Source organism: Mobula hypostoma, chromosome 6, assembly GCF_963921235.1.
Source record: "Mobula hypostoma chromosome 6, sMobHyp1.1, whole genome shotgun sequence".
Taxonomy (NCBI): Eukaryota; Metazoa; Chordata; class Chondrichthyes; order Myliobatiformes; family Myliobatidae; genus Mobula; species Mobula hypostoma.
The window spans coordinates 110086279-110104204 of NC_086102.1; the positions used below are offsets into that span (position 1 = coordinate 110086279).

The window sequence follows — 17926 nt, forward strand, 5'->3', positions numbered from 1 at the left end:
AGAGTTTCTTAAATATTCCTAATGTACTGTAACTGCATCTAACACCCTTCCTGACAGGAAATTCCATGCACCGACCACTAGGGTCATAGAGTCACAATACACTACAGCCCTTCTAGTCTGTGCTGAACTATTAATCTTCTGAGTCTCATCAACCTGCACCCAGACCGTAGTCCTCCGTACTGCTCCATCCATGTACCTATTCAAATTTCTCTTGTGTTGAAATCAAACCCACATTCACCACTTTCACTTGCAGCTCGATCCACACTCTCACCAGTCTGTGATTGAAGAAGTTTCCCCTCAAGTTCCCCTTAACCCATGACTTCTAGTTGGAGTCTCACACAACCTCAGTGGAAAAAAAGCTTGCTTCCATTTACCCTATCTATACCATTCTTAATTTTATATACCCCTATCAACTATCTTTTCATTCTTCAACTTTCTAAGGAATAAAATTCTAACCTATTCAGCCTTTTCCTTTAATACCGTTCCTCAAGTCTTGGCATTATCCTTGTAAATTTTCTCTGCACTCTTTCACCCTGATACTCACAAAGCTATGTTGACTATCGCTAATCAGTCTCTGTCTATCCAAATACATAAATATTTATTTCCTTAGAGTATCTTCTAATAGCTTAGCCACTCTGATATCAGGTTCATTGACTGGTTTATTCTTAAGAGCCTTTCTTAAACAACAGAACAATGTTAGTTATTCTCAATCCTCCTGCAGCTCATCCCTTTTAAATACCTCTGCTAGGGTTCTGCACATGCCTGCCACGGGGTCTGAGGAACACCTTTTCAGGGCTGGTGATTTATCCACCCTAAGATAGCAAACACCTCTTCATCGATAATCTGTATATCGTCCATGACCTCACTACTGCTTTGCCTCCAATGACCCTGTGTCTGTCTGATTTAAATACAGTTGCAAAATTCAATTTGAGATATCCTTTTAAGATCTCTGTGTTATTTTTTTAAAAATCCCTTCTATACTCTCCTGTATTCACCTTAAAACTATACTTCCTATCAGGTTGACTCTCATCCTCCTTCACTCCAAAAAGAAAAGTCCCAGCTTGCTCAGCCTGTCTTTGTAAGATGTGCTAACTTGTTGTGTTTACCACCTGGTCCTGTATTGCCACAAGGAACCTTCTGTTTCTGGGTAGAGGTCTCCAACTCTGAGCCAGGCGTTCAACGATTCCTTGTCAACATCTAGTCTGCTCAGATCATGGGGATGTCTTCCGTGGAGGGTCATGCTCTTCCATCAGTTAACTCTTTGTTCTATAGTGATAATGTCTTCATTTTTCACGGTTGTGCTCTAATTTGAGTTTAGTGGTGCGTACTTCTTTTCAGAATTGCATATGCTTGCTTAGAGTGTTGATTCCTGTTTTCGTTGATGTAAGTGTATCCTTACAAGTTTTATCTGACTGTCGTGTAGATTTTTTATGTCTGTTATTCCTCTTTCCCCCTTCTGTCCTAGGCAGTGTAATCTAAGTATTATTCTTATTATTGTTATTATTTTGTTCTTTTCTTTTTGTATTTGTAGCTTGTTGCTATTTGCACATTGATTGTCTGTCTTGTGCACAGTTTTTAATTGATTCTATTGTGTTACTTTGTATTTATTGTGAATGCCCACAAGAAAATGAATCTCAGGGTTGAATATGGTGATATATACAGTGCTGTGCAAAAGTCTTAGACAACTTAGGTCTCTGCTGTGGACGGAGAGTGGGAAGGAGGCAGGGAGAGGGGAATCATGGTAGGGAAAAAGGGAAGGGGAGGGGAGGGAGTGGGAAGCATGATAGAGTCCTTCTGTAACTATCAATAAACCAATTATTTGGGGTCAAATGACCTTGCCTGGTGCCTCAGGACTGGGTGTGTCTGCATCTGTGCCACCCCCCCACCCCTGCCACTCCTTCTCTGCCACCTGTCTCACAACCTTCACCATTCCCAACCCTTTGCTCCCACCAGATTTACAAGCTTGTTCTCCGCTCCACATTTACAAATATTGTACTGTGCAAAAGCTTTAGGGGCCCTAGCTCTCTCTATCTATCTATATGTGTTTGCATAGTACAAGAATTTTGCATAGTACTATATGTACTTTGATAATACATTTGATTTGAACTTTGAGTTGGACACATTTTTCTTTGGGTTTATTTTGTGCTTATCAGTGTACAAAAGATTCTCTAGACCCATGACCCTTGCTGTTTTCTTTCTTTCTTTCATAGTGGGTTGCCTGGCATCCCTGTGCCCATGTGCTGCTGGCTGGCACGGATGAGGGGAGCTGCTGGCTGTGGAAGATTCCCAGTGGAGAATGCAAAACCTTGCCCGGCACTGGCTGCCAAGCAACCTGCGGCAAGATTCTTGCTGATGGTGAGAACGCGGGAGGAGGAAGGGTGCAATGCAAACAAAATGCTGGAGGGACTCAGCAGGCCAGGCAGCATCTATGGAAAAGAGTACAGTCGATGTTTCGGGCCGAGACCCTTCAGCAGGACTGTAGAGAAAAAGATGAAGAGTAGAGTTAAAAGGTGGGGGAAAGGAGAGAGAACCACAAAGTGATAGGTGAAACCGGGAGGGGAGAGGAGTAAAATTAAGAGCTGGGAAGTTCATTGGTGAAAGTGACACAGGGCTGGAGAAGGGGTAGGCAGGAGGCCCTGGAAGAGAGAAAAGGCAGGAGGAGCACCAGAACGACAGGATGGGCTGGCAAGGAGATGTGGTGAGAGAGGGCAAAGGGAATGGAGGATGGTGAAGTTTGAGAAATAGATGTTCATGCCATCGGGTTGGAGGCTACCCAGACAGTATATAACGTGTTGTTCCTCCAACCTGAGTGTGGCCTCATCGCAACAGTAGCGGAGGCCATGGACTGACGTATCAGAATGGGAAGTGATATTAAAATGGGTGGCCACTGGGAGATCCCACTTTTTCTGGTGGACGGATCATAGGTGCTCGTGAAGTGGTCTCCCAATCTATGTCGGTTCTCACCGATATACAGGAGGCCACACCGGGAGCACCTGTGTCCTATCTGTATGTGCTTTAGTTGGGATTCTAGCAGATGGTGGCAGATTCACACACAGTGGGTAACTAAATTTTACTTGTCCTATTCTTTGTGTAACCTCACACTGTACCTACAGGTAAACGAGCAGTTGTTGGTTATGAAGATGGAACGGTGAAGGTTTGGGATTTGAAGCAAGGCACACCACTCCACGTTTTCAAAGGTAATGCAGTAGAAGCGAGCTCACCGATGGATAATAAGTTCTGAATCTAATGTCTCCCTCTGTACCTCCCTGGATTGGGATTGAACAGGAATTGCTATCCTGTCTTCTCTGACCTCGAAGACGACAGTGTCTTGTTTGGATGTAGTTGTGTTTTTAGCCTTTGGTATCACTGGGGAAGGGTCCCATAGTTAGGAGATGGAAGGAGAGGAGGGATTCACCAGCTTGATGTGAGTTGGAAGGAGCAGATCCCATTGCTAAATAGGAATTGGAGGAGTCTGACTATTTGAGGCATGAGTGGGTGGTAGGAAGTTCCTTCCCACCATTTGAGGTGCCTCACTGTGAACAACTGTAAACTAAAACACTTATTGCTTTAAGGCCTTTCATTAGAATTAATTAGATTTATTTGTTAGATTTTAAGAGGAATATACTGCTTTGATCAAAGTTTGAAGTAAATTTATTATGGAAGTACATTTATGTCACCATATAGAATCCTGAGATTCATTTTCTTGCAGGCATACTCAATAAATTCATTATAGAATAATAACCACAATAGAATCAATGAAAAACCAGACCCACCTGAGCGTTCGACCAGTGTGCAAAAGACAACTAACTGCAAATACAAAAAGGAGGAAATAATAATAATAAATAATTAAGCAATAAATATTGAGAACATGAGATGAGTCTTTGAAAATGAGTCCATAGGTTGTGGGAAAATTTTAATGATGACTTTGATGTAATATTGTATCAAGCAGACATACATTTCAGTCACATTACAAATCCCTGCCCCATTCTGCATCAACCCCCTTGTATAACAAAAACCACAGCCTCTGACTCTTGGCTGATAAATAAATCTGAATCTGATCAGCAGTTCTTCCAGCATTTTGTGTTCACAGTGGGGGAGTAGTAATGAAGAAGTGGGGAGCGTTGGGTAAGAGACAGCATTTGAAGGGAAGGTTCAGGCAAGCTAATCCTAGAGGTCTCTAATTGTATGCTGATATTTTTGTATTTCTGTAACAATCAGGTGTATTAGCAATAAGGTATAGCAGTATAGTTTGATACATAAAATACTGTCAGTTACAATAAAAATATATAGAATAAATAGTGCAAAAATTGCAAAATATTGTCCATGTCCGTATCCACCCTGGGTTCACAGACCTTCCTAAAACATTGAGCAGAAACATGAAATTTTGTAGACGCTGGCATTTTGTGTTTGTTACCTTAAAATGTTGAGTGTGCACCTTCTGGCTCCTGTACCTTCTCCCTGATTATAGTAATGAGAAGAGGGTATGTCTTAGGTGGTGGGGATCCTTCACGCCTTTTGAAGATGTTCTCAGTGGTGGGGCGGCTAGTGCCTATGGTGGAGATGGTTTAGTCTACAACCTTCTGCAGCTTTTCCCAATCCTGTGCTTTAGTACCCGCCCCTACCATGTGGTGATGCATCCAGTCAGAACACTCTCCACATACATCTGTGGAATTTTGCTATTCTTCAGTGACTCACCAAATCTCCCCAGGCTCCTATTGAATAGTGGCTGATGTGCCTTCTTTGTAATTGCATCAATATGTTGAGCCCAGGATAGATCTTCCAGGTACTTGAAGCTGCTCAGCCTTTCCATCACTGACCCTTTGTTCTCGACTGGTGTGTCCCGATTTCCCCTTCCTGAAGTCCACAATCATTTTCTTGGTCTTACTGATGCTGAATGCAACATTGTTCCAGCACCACTCAACCAGCCAATCTGTCTCACTCCTTGTCACTATCTGCAATTCTACCAATAACATTTGTGTCAATGGTGAATTTATAGATGGCGTTCGACCTGTGCCTGCAACAGTCATGGGTGTAGTGATAGTAGAGCATCTGTCCTTGAGGTGCCCCTGTGTTGATTGTTAGCAAGGAGGAGATGTTATTATTGATCTGCACAGACTGGTGAGCATTAGTGTCAGAGCGGGAGAGTCACGAAAACTTCACAGATACGTTCACCAAACTGAAAGTTTGGTGGCTGTAAGTCTCTAATTGTATTCTGAGAGTTTTCCATTCTTTTACCCTCTCCTGTCCCTGTGCTTCACTCCTTGGGCAGACGTGCCAGTCAGTTGTATGTAGTGGTAATGTGATCACTCGAGTCAAGTCTGATGCTTTTCTAAGGGATTTTCGATTGGTGGGTCCTCAGCGGAGGGGTGGGCCGTAGAGGCCGATGTGGGATCCACATGTTCTGGTGCGGTGTGAATATGAGTAAGTGGTGGCTGTGGTTAATGGTTGGTTTTTGTGGTTTCTCATTTTTTCCTTTTGCAGCTGCCGCTTGTTCTCTTCAGCACGGCAGAGGTCGTTCTCATGTGGGGCAGATCCCTCCTAAACAGATTTCTTCCGGGTGTATCTGTTGAGTGCATTGACTTCCCAGCATTTAGATGTAATGTTGAATTTCTTCAGGCTGATTTTTATGTTATCTTTGAAGCGTTTCCTTTGCCCGCTAGGAACTTGCTCACCTTCCTTCAACTGGGAGAAAAGGATTTGCTTGGAGAGTTAGGTATCCAATTGACATGACCTGTCCATCAGAGTTGCTGCTGCTTTATCGTGGTGGAGATGCTGTTCACGTTGGCCTCCTCCGGCAATCAGTTGTCTGTGTGAACCATGTTTCTCATACTCTTCCTCTGTTTCTAGGTCAGGACAGTCACCAGGGGCCTCTGACCTGCATCGGTGCCAATGACAGTGGGAGCCTAGTGTTGACAGGCTCTGTCGACTGTACCGCCAAACTCCTCAACCCCCTCACGGGAAAGGTAATCCTGCCAATCTGAAAACTTACTGATATGATAGGCGTAATTTTAAGGTGATTGGAGGGAAGTTTAGAGAGCATGTCAGAGGTAAGTTATTTACATAGAGTTGTGGGTGCATGGAGCACCCTGCCAGGGGCTAGTAGTTGCAGATACGAAAGGGCTTTTTTCTTTGGAGTGGAGGATGAGAGGTGATTTGATAGAGTTGTACAACATCAATCGAGGTATAGATCGAATGGATGGTCATAGACTTTTTTCCCAGTCAATGGCTAATACAAGGGGACATAATTATAAGCTGATTGGTGTAAAGTATGGGGGGAGTGTCAGAGGTAAGTTGTTTTTACACGGAGTGGTGGGTATGTGGAAGTATCCTGTCAGGAATGGTGGTGGAGGGAGATGAGTTTGGATCATTTAAGAGCATATAGATAGGCACATGAGTGATAGAAAAATGGAGGGATTTGTAGGAGGGATGAAGATGGATCTTGGAGTAGGTTCAAAGGTTAAAGTAAGTTAAAAGGTCAGCACAATATTGTTGGCTGAAGGGCCTGTACTGTGCTATTCTGTTCTATGTTCTGTGACTAAATTGGAGAGTATCTTTTCAAAGAGGCAGAAAATCCTGGAGGACAGAATGTTCTCCTTTGTGACATAGTTCCGTGATTTTAATAAGGGTGTTTATACTTGGGTAGAATGAAGGCATAATTCTTTACTTTCTCTAAACCCATCACCTCTCTTGGGGCATAGGTGGCCGACAGCAGCTCGCCAGCTCCTCTGTCCTGGGCCAGTCGTTCAAGTTGTCCCTGGGTGTAGCCCATCAATAAAGATCCCCCAGGGATGAGATCTTTGGAGCTTCTGTTGGCATTTCTGTAGCTCTGAGTTTTTAAAGGATGGAGTTGCTGGCCCCAAGCCGAACAATCCTCCTTTTACAGCCGGGCTTGGGACATATGGCAGAGTTGAAGATGTGAAGGATGTCCTTAAAATGTATAAATGGGTTTGATAAGATAGTTAAACTGAAACTGTTGTATCTTTAGGGAATTTCATTCCTGGGGATCCTAACTATAACATTGAATGAAATCAATGAAACTTCTTGATCAGAGAGTGGTGGGGATGAAAATTTGTTTATTATTGTCATATTTAGCAAGGTACAATGAAAAACTTTGATTAGCATCCCATCTGTACAAGTACAGGAGCTGGGGTGTTAGGTTGAAGTTGTACAGGATATTGGAGAGGCTGAATTTGGAGTATTGTGTAAGGTTGGGGTTCAGTTCCTGCCACTATCTGTAAGGTGTTGGCACATTTTTTCCATGGCCACGTGGGTTTTGTGAGGTAGTGTACGTGGGGTCATTGTCTGTTCAGTAATCTGATGGTGGAGGGGTAGAAACTGTTCCTGAAACATTGAGTGTATGTCTTCAGGCTCCTGTACCTCTTCCTTGATTGTAGCAATGAGAAGAGGATGTGCTAGGCTCGGGTTAGTAAGTTGTGGGGATGCTATTTTGGTGTACAGAGCATGGTGGTACTTGCAGGCTGCCCAGCACAGTCCTCAAACCGTGCTGGTCATTGGCTCGAACAATGCATTTCACTGGATGTTTTGATGTAATGTGACAAGTAAAGCGAATCTCTAAGATGATCAGCAAAGTTGGATCTGAAGTGAAGTTGGTTGAATGCGAGGGAGAACTGAATAGAATAATAGACATTATAAGTGAAGATGAGATGTTCAAGTTCAGTTTATCGTGTACACATGGACACCGGCAAACAAAACAACGTTCCTCTGGACCTTGGTGCACAACACAGTACATATTTTACACACACAACCAGATTACAAATAAAGTACTTTTATGGCACAAGTTTAAAAAGTAAACAGTATAACACTACTGGCGCTTCATCAGTGATGAGACCGTGGGTGGTGGTAGGGAGTTCAGTAGGCTCATGGCCTGAGGGTCTTGTCCTAATGCTTCACTCCCTCCTGCCTGATGACAGGGAGTCGGAGATTGTTAGATGGATGGGGCGGATCATTGACAGTGCTAAGGGCCCTGCGCATGCTGCTGCCTGGGTAAATATCTCGGATGGTGGAAGGGAGACCCAGACGAGCACCTGAACCCCAAACATGGACACAGACCAGCTGAGCCCAGTAGGAGTTGCTCTTTAGTGTCCAGGAAGTACTACATGAATGAAACCAGCAGATGGCACTGGCTGCTGATTAATGCATTGAGCTTAGAACATGGAACAAACAGTACAGCACATTGACCCCAGCGTCAGTCAGGAGACACAGACACAGTATTTAATTGATGGGGGGGAATGGTAAACTCCTCATGGAACAAGTAGCCTTCATGATTAAGATCCAATCACTGTACAAGTTTTATAAGCATTGTTAGTTGCACTGCCCTCACCATCTCACAACACTACGAGTTGTGCTCTAAAGATAGTGTGGAAAATTTGGCACACTTTATACTTTACACTATATTGTCGCCAAACAATTGATACTAGAACGTACAATCATCACAGCGATACTTGATTCTGCGCTTTGTGCTCCCTGGAGTACAAATCAATAGTAAATATTAAAAATTTAAATTATAAATCATAAATAGAAATTAGAAAAGGGAAAGTAAGGTAGTGCAAAAAAAATTGAGAGGCAGGTCCGAATATTTGGAGGGTACGGCCCAGATCCGGGTCAGGATCCGTTCAGCAGTCTTATCACAGTTGGAAAGAAGGTGTTCCCAAATCTGGCCGTACGAGTCTTCAAGCTCCTGAGCCTTCTCCCGGGGGGAAGAGGGACGAAAAGTGTGTTGGCTGGGTGGGTCATGTCCTTGATTATCCTGGCAGCACTGCTCCGACAGCGTGCGGTGTAAAGTGAGTCCAAGGACGGAAGATTGGTTTGTGTGATGTGCTGTGCTGTGTTCACGATCTTCTGCAGCTTCTTCCGGTCTTGGACAGGACAACTTCCATACCAGGTTGTGATGCACCCTAGAAGAATGCTTTTTATGGTGCATCTATAAAAATTAGTGAAGGTTTTAGGGGACAGGCCAAATTTCTTTAGCTTTCTCAGGAAGTAAAGGCGCTGGTGGGCCTTCTTGGCAATGAACTCTGCTTGGTTGGACCAAGTCAGGTCATTTGTGATATTGACCCCGAGGAACTTAAAGCTTTTGACCTGATCCACTTGCGCACCACCGATGTAAATGGGGTTGTGTGGTCCGCTACTCCTTCTGAAGTCAACAACCAATTCCTTCGTCTTGCTGACGTTGAGGGACAGGTTATTGTCTTCGCACCATGCCACCAGGTTCATAATTTCCTCTCTGTACTCAAACTCATCATTACCCGAGATACGGCCTACAATTGTTGTGTCACCAGCAAACTTATATATTGAGTTTGATGGAAATTTGGCTGCACAATCATGGGTGTACAGTGAGTACAGCAGGGGGCTGAGTACACAGCCTTGTGGGGCACCGGTGCTCAGAGTGATTGTAGAGGAGAGCTTGTTCCCTATTTTTACAGCCTGGGTCCAGTCTGTAAGGAAGTTGAAGATCCAGCTGCAGATCTGAGTGCTAAGGCCCAGGTTCCGGAGCTTAGGAATCAGTTTATTTGGAATGATGGTATTAAAGGCAGAGCTGTAGTCAATGAAAAGGAGCCTTACGTATTTGCCTTTATTCTCCAGGAGTTCTAAGGAGGGATGTAGGGCCAGAGAGATGGCATCTGTCATTGACCTTTTGCTCCGGTAGGCGAATTGCAAAGCGTCGAGGTTGACTGGTAGGCTGTGGTTGATGTGTGCCATAACCAATCGCTCGAAGCCCTTCATAGCAATTGATGTCAGAGCCACAGGTCGATAGTCATTCAGGCATGCCACCTTGCTCTTCTTCGGCACCGGGATTATTGTTGCCTTCTTAAAACACGAGGGGATCTTAGACTGAAGCAAAGAGCAGTTGAAGATGTCAGCAAACGCTCCAGCTAGCTCGCTTGCACAGGCCCGGAGAACCCGTCCCGGGACGCCATCTGGGCCCGTCGCCTTCCTTGGATTTATCTTCAGGAAGGCCCTTCTAACATCCTCCTCGGTGACGATGAATCTCGATGCCACCAGGTCCGGTTCATCTGGAGGGAGTGGGATGCTCCTCTTCTTTTCGAATCTTGCGTAGAATACGTTAAGTTTGTCAGGAAGAGAAGCGCCACAGTTACTGATATTCCCAGCCTTTTCTTTGCGCCCAGTGATCTCATTTAGAACCTGCCATTGTCTACTGGCATCCCTTTGGTTAGCCTGGGCTTCCAACTTGGCTCGATATTGCCTCTTGGTGCCCTTAATGGCTTTCCAGAGCTCACGCCTGGATTCCGTGTAGCGACTGGTATCCCCGGACCTAAAAGCCGCAATTCTAGCCTTCAAAAGGGACTTGACCTCATAATTCATCCAAGGTTTCCAGTTAGGGAATACCCGGATCGTCTTGCGAGACATACAGTCCTCTGTTCATTTCCAGATAAAGTCCGTAACAGCTGAGGCATACTCATGGAGGTTAGCTGCTGAGTCCTTGAATACTAACCAGTCCACCGATTCCAAGCAGTCACGGAGGACCTCATCCTTTTCCTCCATCCAACGTGACACCACTTTTGACATCGTGACCTTCAGCTTCAGTTTCTGTTTGTAAGCCGGGAGGAGGTGTATGGCCTGATGGTCCGATTTTCCGAAGTGAGGTCGTGGGACAGGACGGTAGGCATCCTTGACTGCTGTGTAGCAGTGGTCAAGTATATTCGGACCTCTAGTGGGGCAGGAGACATGTTGGTATAACTTTGGCGGCGCCTTTTTGAGGTTGGCCTGGTTAAAGTCCCCGGCTGTAATGAGCAAAGCCTCCGGATACCTGGTCTCAAGTTCACTGATGTTGGCATACAATATGTTCAGAGCACACTCCACGTCCGCCTAGGGGGGAATGTAGACCACTGTCAGTATGACCGAGGTGAATTCCCATGGCAGATAGTAGGGGCGACACTTCACCGACAGGTGTTCCAGGACCGGGCTGCAGGAACTTGTCAGTGCCACTGTGTCCGAGCACCACGCAGTGTTGATCAGTAAGCAGACACCACCTCCCCTCGTCTTGCCCGAAGACACGGTGATGTCCGTCGGATGGATCGCAAATCTCCCCGATTGGATGGCACAGTCAGGGGTGGTGGGGAGAGCCAGGTCTCGGTGAAACAGAATACACAGCAGTTCTGCATCTCCCTGCAGTAGGTGAGTCTCCCTTTAAGATCATCCACCTTGTTCTCTATGGCTTGCACATTAGCTAGTACAATGGTGGGCATAGGGGCCCTGAAGCCCCTCAGCTTCAATCTGACCAGGAGCCCAGCTCTTTTCCAATGCTTCCTCGGTAAATAGTGCATCTTTCCAGGTTTCTGTCAATGCCGTGTGTCGTTGGCAGCTCTTTGAGGTTGGTGGACGCGTCCCATGGGGATCGATCGGCGGGTCGCGTCGAGTGACAGGGGAGGCTCCGCTCCCACTTCCAGCTGCTGGGAGCCCGGGCTGTTGATTGGGTCGGGCCCTGAAGCCGACACTTAATCCCGGAGGGCCGGGCTCCTGGCTGAAACAAATCCATGAGCTGAGTCACGGTTGCGGAGGCCTCTGCTCCAGCCGAGCCTCGGGCTTGATTTCCGAGGTCAGTGACAGAGGCCTCACTTCTGGCGGCTGTGGATGGCCACCAACGGGGCTTTACGGTGGTCATTCCGGGGAAGCGTCTGGAGCACCTTGAGGTCTCTGACATCACTTCTGTGTGGGCGTCTGCTCTGGAGAGGTGCTGGTCGGAATGGGCCGCGACTCCAAGCTCTCAGGCACGGTAGCAGCCCGCGGGTCTCCGGGAACGTGGTGGGCCTCGGACCAGACTGAGCACAATATTCCAAGTGTGATCTCACCAGGGTTTTATAGAGCTGTATTGTATTTGCCGTAAACTGCCTTTGGAATGCCCCAAGGACGTGAAATGCTGCTGGAGAAAAGCAGGAGTGACTTGTTCATCTCGCTGTCTTGCATTGCAGTTACAATACCTACATCCCTACAACCATCAGGCTCCTGAACCAGTGTGGATAACTTCACTCACCTCAATGCTGAACTGACTCCACAACCTATAGAATCACTAAGGACCAATGGCTCTATAACTTAGTTATTTACATTTTTAAAAAATTATTTGCTCACTTTGTCTTTTTTTGTGCATTGGTTGTTATCAGTCTTATTTATAGTTAATGTTTCATAAATTCTACTGTATTTCTTTATTTTCCTGTAATTGCCTGCAAGGAAACTAATCTCAAGGTAGCATATGGTAACATATACAGTGGCATTGCGGCCAAAAAGTTCTATTCAAAAAGTTCAAAGGAACATCTAAACAAGCCTGATGCATTTTGGAAACAAGTCCTGTGGACTGATGAAGTTAGAATAGAACTTTTTGGCTGCAATGAGCAAAGGTATGTTTGGAGAAAAAAGGGTGCAGAATTTCATGAAAAGAACACCTCTCCAACTGTTAAGCATGGGGGTGGATCGATCATGCTTTGGGCTTGTGTTGCAACCAGTGGCATGGGGAACATTTACTGGTAGAGGGAAGAATGAATTCAATTAAATACCAGCAAATTCTGGAGGCACGCATCACACTGTCTGTAAAAAAAAAAGCCGAGGATGACAAGAGGATGGCTTCTACAACAGAATAATGATCCTAAACACACCTCAGAATCCATAGTGGACTACCTCAAGAGGCGCAAGCTGAAAGTTTTGCCATGCCCTCACAGCCCCCCGACCTAAACATCATCGAGAGTCTGTGGATATACCTCAAAAGAGGCGGGAGGAGAAGATGACAGCACGACGCAGCGCGCGCAGCTCTCCGGTGAAATGATATCGTATCTGTTAAGTAGAGGCTGTGGACAATTCTGATTTGATGAAGACAGGCGTGAGAAGCAGAGGAACATCTGGAGAAATTTCTGAAATGCCTAGTTCGCTGCCGTTGCTACTGTGCGATCGAGAATCTCTGGAGGGAAGGCCCCAAAATCCCCGGCTTTGCCTGCTGCTTGTGACCGAGGCTGAGGTCGAAGTGTTCGGATAGAGATGGTGCTCAGTACTCGGTGTCGGAGGGCTGATCAGAGCTCGAAGTTTTCGGATGACTCAGAGTTGGACTGTGGTCGGGCATGGCAGGGAGAGTTTTCTTCCTTCTCCCGTCTGCGTGAGATGTGGGACTTTCGAGAGACTTCGAACTTTTTTACTGTGCCATGGCCTGTTCTTCATCAAGTTACGGTATTGTTGCACTGTTGTATCTATATGTTATAATTATGTGTTTTTGTTAGCTTTTCAGTCTTGGTCTGCCCTGTGTTATCACACCGGAGGAATATTGTATCATTTCTTAATGCATGCATTACTAAATGACAATAAAAGAGGACTGCGTGTCCTCATAATCTAATCTAGTCTAATCTAAAAGAGCAGTGCATGCAAGACAGCCCAAGAATCTCACAGAACTAGAAGCCTTTTTCAAGGAAGAATTGGCAAAAATCCCCCAAACAAGAATTGAAAGACTCTTAGCTGGCTACAGAAAGTGTTTACAAGCTGTGATACTTGCCAAAGGGGGTGTTACTAAGTACTGCCGTGCAGGGTGCCCAAACTTTTGCTTCAGACCCTTTTCCTTTTTTGTTATTTTGAAACTGTAAAAGATGGAAATAAAGAAGTTTTCTTAAAATATTAAAGTAATATCATCTTTAACTGTATGCCTTTTGGAAATCAGTTCATCTTTTACTTGCTTAGCTATTCACAGTAACAGAAATTTTGACCGGGGTGCCCAAATTTGTGCATGCCACTGTACATACTTTTATTTTTAACTTGGTGGTCACCATCTCATTGTGTCTTCCACAGGTGGTTGGTGTTTTTTCAGTTCCAAACAGCGCAAGTGATCACGTAGAGAAAGAACAAATGGAGGAAGCAGAAAGTAACTCCAATTCTGTGGAGTCTGTGGGATTCTGTAATGTGTAAGTCACATGTTCTGTATTAATGATTGTCCTTTGTCCTCAGTATTCCAACAGGATTAGGGTCTCTGTGCAGCATGGAGAAAAGGGCCCATGGCAACCAAGAGAATAACTGAACTGATGGAGGATGGTGGGACTTCTGGAACAACTGGAAGTTTGGGAAAATCAATCACTTTCTGCCTTGCCCAATAATGATGTGAATCATTCACTATGACTCTGCTTTCTTAAGACATGGTTAATAAGGCATAAGTCAAAGGAGTAGAATTAGGCCATTCAGCCCATCAAGTCTGCTCTACCATTCCATCATGGCTGATTTATTATTCCTCTCAACCCCATTCTCCTGCTATATGCCTTCTTAATCACTCTATCAACCTGTAGCCACTTTCAGGGGGCTATGAACTTGGACCCTGAGATCCTTCTGCATCCTTAATGCTCTTTCTCACTACTAGTTCATCAGGTGAATCAAAAATAGATTTATTATGTTGTGAAATTTGTTGTTTTGCAGCAGCAGTATATAAGACTGTAGATGATACAATATATGGAATTCACCTTCAGAGCTTTCCACAGTGGAATTCCATTTCTCGGCCTCCAGCTTTCAAACTTAGCACCATAGATGGAGGATGATGGAACGTCTAAAACAACTGTGAAAGATTGGGAAAATCAATCACTTCTCTGCCTGACCCAACAGTTTCCCAAGCCAAGCCTGTACGTCTCAAACTTGTTTTATAGTAGACAGACCAGCCATTCACACAGGAGATAAATCGACTGCTGTATATACAATAGGACATTACTCAGCCTACTATTTACTGAGCAGAAAACACGATTAGCCCTTTCACAGACAAATCGGCACTCCTTTTTTGGAACAGACTTTGGAATCAGGTTTATTATCACTGACGTGATACTATTGTTTTGTGGCAGCAGTACAGTGCAGTACATAAAGCATCCTATAAATTACAAAAAGAAATATTTAAAAACAAGGTACAAAAAGAGAGCGAAAAAATGTAGTAGTGTTCACAGACCATTGAGAAATCTGATGGTGGAGGGGAAGAAGCTGTTGCTAAAATGTTGAGAGAGTGTCTCTTCAGGCTCCTGTACTGTCCTCCCTTATGGTAGTAATGAGAAGAGGGCAAGTCCCAGATAGTGAGGGTCCTTAATGATGGATGCCGCATTCTTGAGGCATCGCCTTTTTGAAGCTTTATTAACCGAAAGAGCAGAGCTGGCTAATCTTTGCAGTTGCCTCTATAATTGCTGGAGGCCCAGGGAAACTTATCATCCCAGACCATCTCATTCCTGCTCCTGGAGCTGCCAACTTATTATATAAAGATCTAATTGCGGGCCGAGCTGCATCTGTGAAGGCAACAGGATGACTGATGTTTCAGCTCAAGGCTCTGAATATTGTATTTATAATCATTCACTGACACCAGCCTCCCCTCCGCGGACTCTGTCTATACTTCTCACAGCCTTGGTAAAGCAGCCAGCAAAATCAAAGACCTCAGCCATCCCGAACATGTCTCTTCTCCCCCTCCCATTGGGCAGAAGGTACAAAAGCCATTAGGCTCAAGGACTGCAGGGAAATATTGAATGGTCCTGTAGTATGAGAGGATGGATTCTTGACCTCATAATCTACCTCATTTATGGCCTTGCACCTTACTGACTGTTGGCACAATATTTTCTCTGTAACTAACACTTCCCTTTGCATTCTGTTACTGTTTTCCCTTCTACCTCAATGCAGTGATATGGTGAAATGTTCTGCATGGGGATCAGGAAAAACATTTTTTCTGTGTACCTCTATACATGTTGAGGATATGTTGAGCGAACTAAGACTTTTCTCTTTGGAGCAAAGGATGTTGAGAGGTAAATTAATAGAGGTGTGCAAGATGATAAAAGCCATAAATAGAGTGGACAGCAGAGGCTTTTCTCCAGGGTTAATATGAAGGGGGGGGGCATAATTTTAAGGTGACTGGAGGAAAGTATGGGGAAGGGATTAAGTTTTTTTTTTACACAGAGAATGGTGGGAGCATGGAACGTGCTGTCAGGGGTGGTGGTAAAGGCAGATACATTGGGGATGTTTAAGAGACTCTTAAGTAGGCACATGGATGATAGAAAAATAGAGAACTATGTAGGAGGGAAGGGTTGGATTGATTTTAGAGTAGGTTAGTAAATCGGCACAACACGGTGGGCCAGAAGGCCTGGACTGTGCTGCAGTATGCTCACTCACCTCAGGGTATCGCGGTGACGGAGTGCAGAATGTACTCCCCAATGGCAGTGGTGGTAGTGGGGTGAATAATGGGTAACTTCTCTCTGTGTGCAATGATTCCAGAAGGCAGATCACCACTGTCTTCTCCAGGCGATTCAAGGACAGGTGAAGCATGCTGACCTTGCTAGTGATGCCCACTTAAAATTCTATTTTAAATCAACATTAGAATCTTTCTTGAACTTTAGTTATCTTTGTTTGGCTCCCGCAGACTTCCATTAATCGCCGTTGGCTATCTGGACGGTACCATTGGGATCTGGGATGTTCCGTCACAGACACTTCGACACAAATGGCAGCTTCAGGTAAACGAGTTCTTCAGACACTGTGTCTGCCCTTTCCATTCTGGGTGAGTGTTTCGTGTACGTGAGTGGGGACTCTTCTGTGTACACTTCAGCTGTGGGACACTGGAGAAACACCCTTAATTACTAGAGGAAGTATTTCTCTGGAACATCAGAGATTAAGGGGCTGCATGAGACATAGAATAGATCACAGACCCTTTTGGCCCACCTTTGGGTAGGTGGGGCTCGTCAGCCTTGGATGGCAGCTTGCGTAGGAGAAGGAAAACTGATTTTAAACCTCCGCTGCCTTGCGGCCATACCCATCCATGGGAAAAGCTTCGGGAGTAAACCCCGAGGAAGAAATCTGGAGCTGGGTTCCCTAAGGCAGCTTGATGTTGTTTAAAACTTCACTCTGGCAGCCTCTGCGATGACATTGGAGCTAAGCTGTATCGGCGTTAACCCTTCCCTTGGACTACATCAGTGACGTGGAGAGGGGGAACCCATTGCATAGGCAACAGCCAGTTCTTCAAATCTTCCCACCCAGGCTTGCACCCTGGGGAGGACACAGTCCACCAGAGGTGCAAACCCATGATCCCCTGGGATCCACAGCTGCCTACCTACCTAACTGGCGCACAATGTGGTGCCAACCTTTTAACTTACTCTAATATCAATCTGACCCTTCTCTCCCACATAGCCCTCCATTCTTCTTTCATCATGTGCCTATCTAAGAATTTCTTAAATGGCTTCTAGCACCACACCTCCACACGTAGCAGCAGTGCGTCCCACACACCCACCACTCTGTATAAAATCTTACCTCTGACGTACCTCCTACAGAGTAATAGTTGGGCGTGGACTACATGGGCCAAAGGGCCTGTTTCTGTGTTGTAGTGTTCTAAAACTCCTACCATTTTCTCCAATCACCTTAAAATTTTGCTCCCTGCTATTAGCGATTAAAGTCCTGGAGGGGGATAAAACACTCTGGCTATCCACTTAATCTATGACTCTTATCATCTTGTACACCTCTATTAAGTCACCTTTTGTCCTCCTTTGCTCCAAAGAGAACAGCCCTAGCTCAGTCAACCTATCTTTATAAGACATGCTCTCTAATCCAGGCAGCATCCTGGTAAATCTCCTCTGCACCCTCTCTAAATCTTTTACATACTTCCTATAATGATGGGACCAGAAATGAATACAATATTCCAAGTGTAGTCTAACCAGAGTTTTGTAGAGCTGCAACATTAGATCGCAACCCTTGGACTCTGTTCTCCAACTAATGAATGCCAACACACCATACACCTTCTTAATCAATTTGTTTGGCAACTTTGAGGGATCAATGGACGTGGACCCCAAGATCTCTCTGTTCCTCCGAATCCTGTCATCTGCCAGCCTTTGTTCTATAGCTATTAACACTATCCAACAAGATGAATAAACACTCTTCTCATCTTCATCAGGGATGAAACTTGTCATTCTAACCTTGGTTATGA

At 45.0% G+C, this 17926-nt stretch overlaps 1 protein-coding gene across 2 annotated transcripts in view; it reads left to right on the forward strand.

Annotated features, from left to right (window-relative positions):
• The window catches only part of aamp (angio-associated, migratory cell protein), a 59322-nt gene that overhangs the window by 8627 nt on the left and 32769 nt on the right, over nucleotides 1-17926 (forward strand). For both annotated transcript variants that reach the window (XM_063051449.1, XM_063051448.1), the window contains exons 5-9: nucleotides 2211-2355; nucleotides 3114-3197; nucleotides 5848-5963; nucleotides 13801-13913; nucleotides 16376-16466. In XM_063051449.1, coding sequence (XP_062907519.1) covers nucleotides 2211-2355; nucleotides 3114-3197; nucleotides 5848-5963; nucleotides 13801-13913; nucleotides 16376-16466 — 549 coding nt within the window. The remainder of the gene's footprint in view (nucleotides 1-2210; nucleotides 2356-3113; nucleotides 3198-5847; nucleotides 5964-13800; nucleotides 13914-16375; nucleotides 16467-17926) is intronic.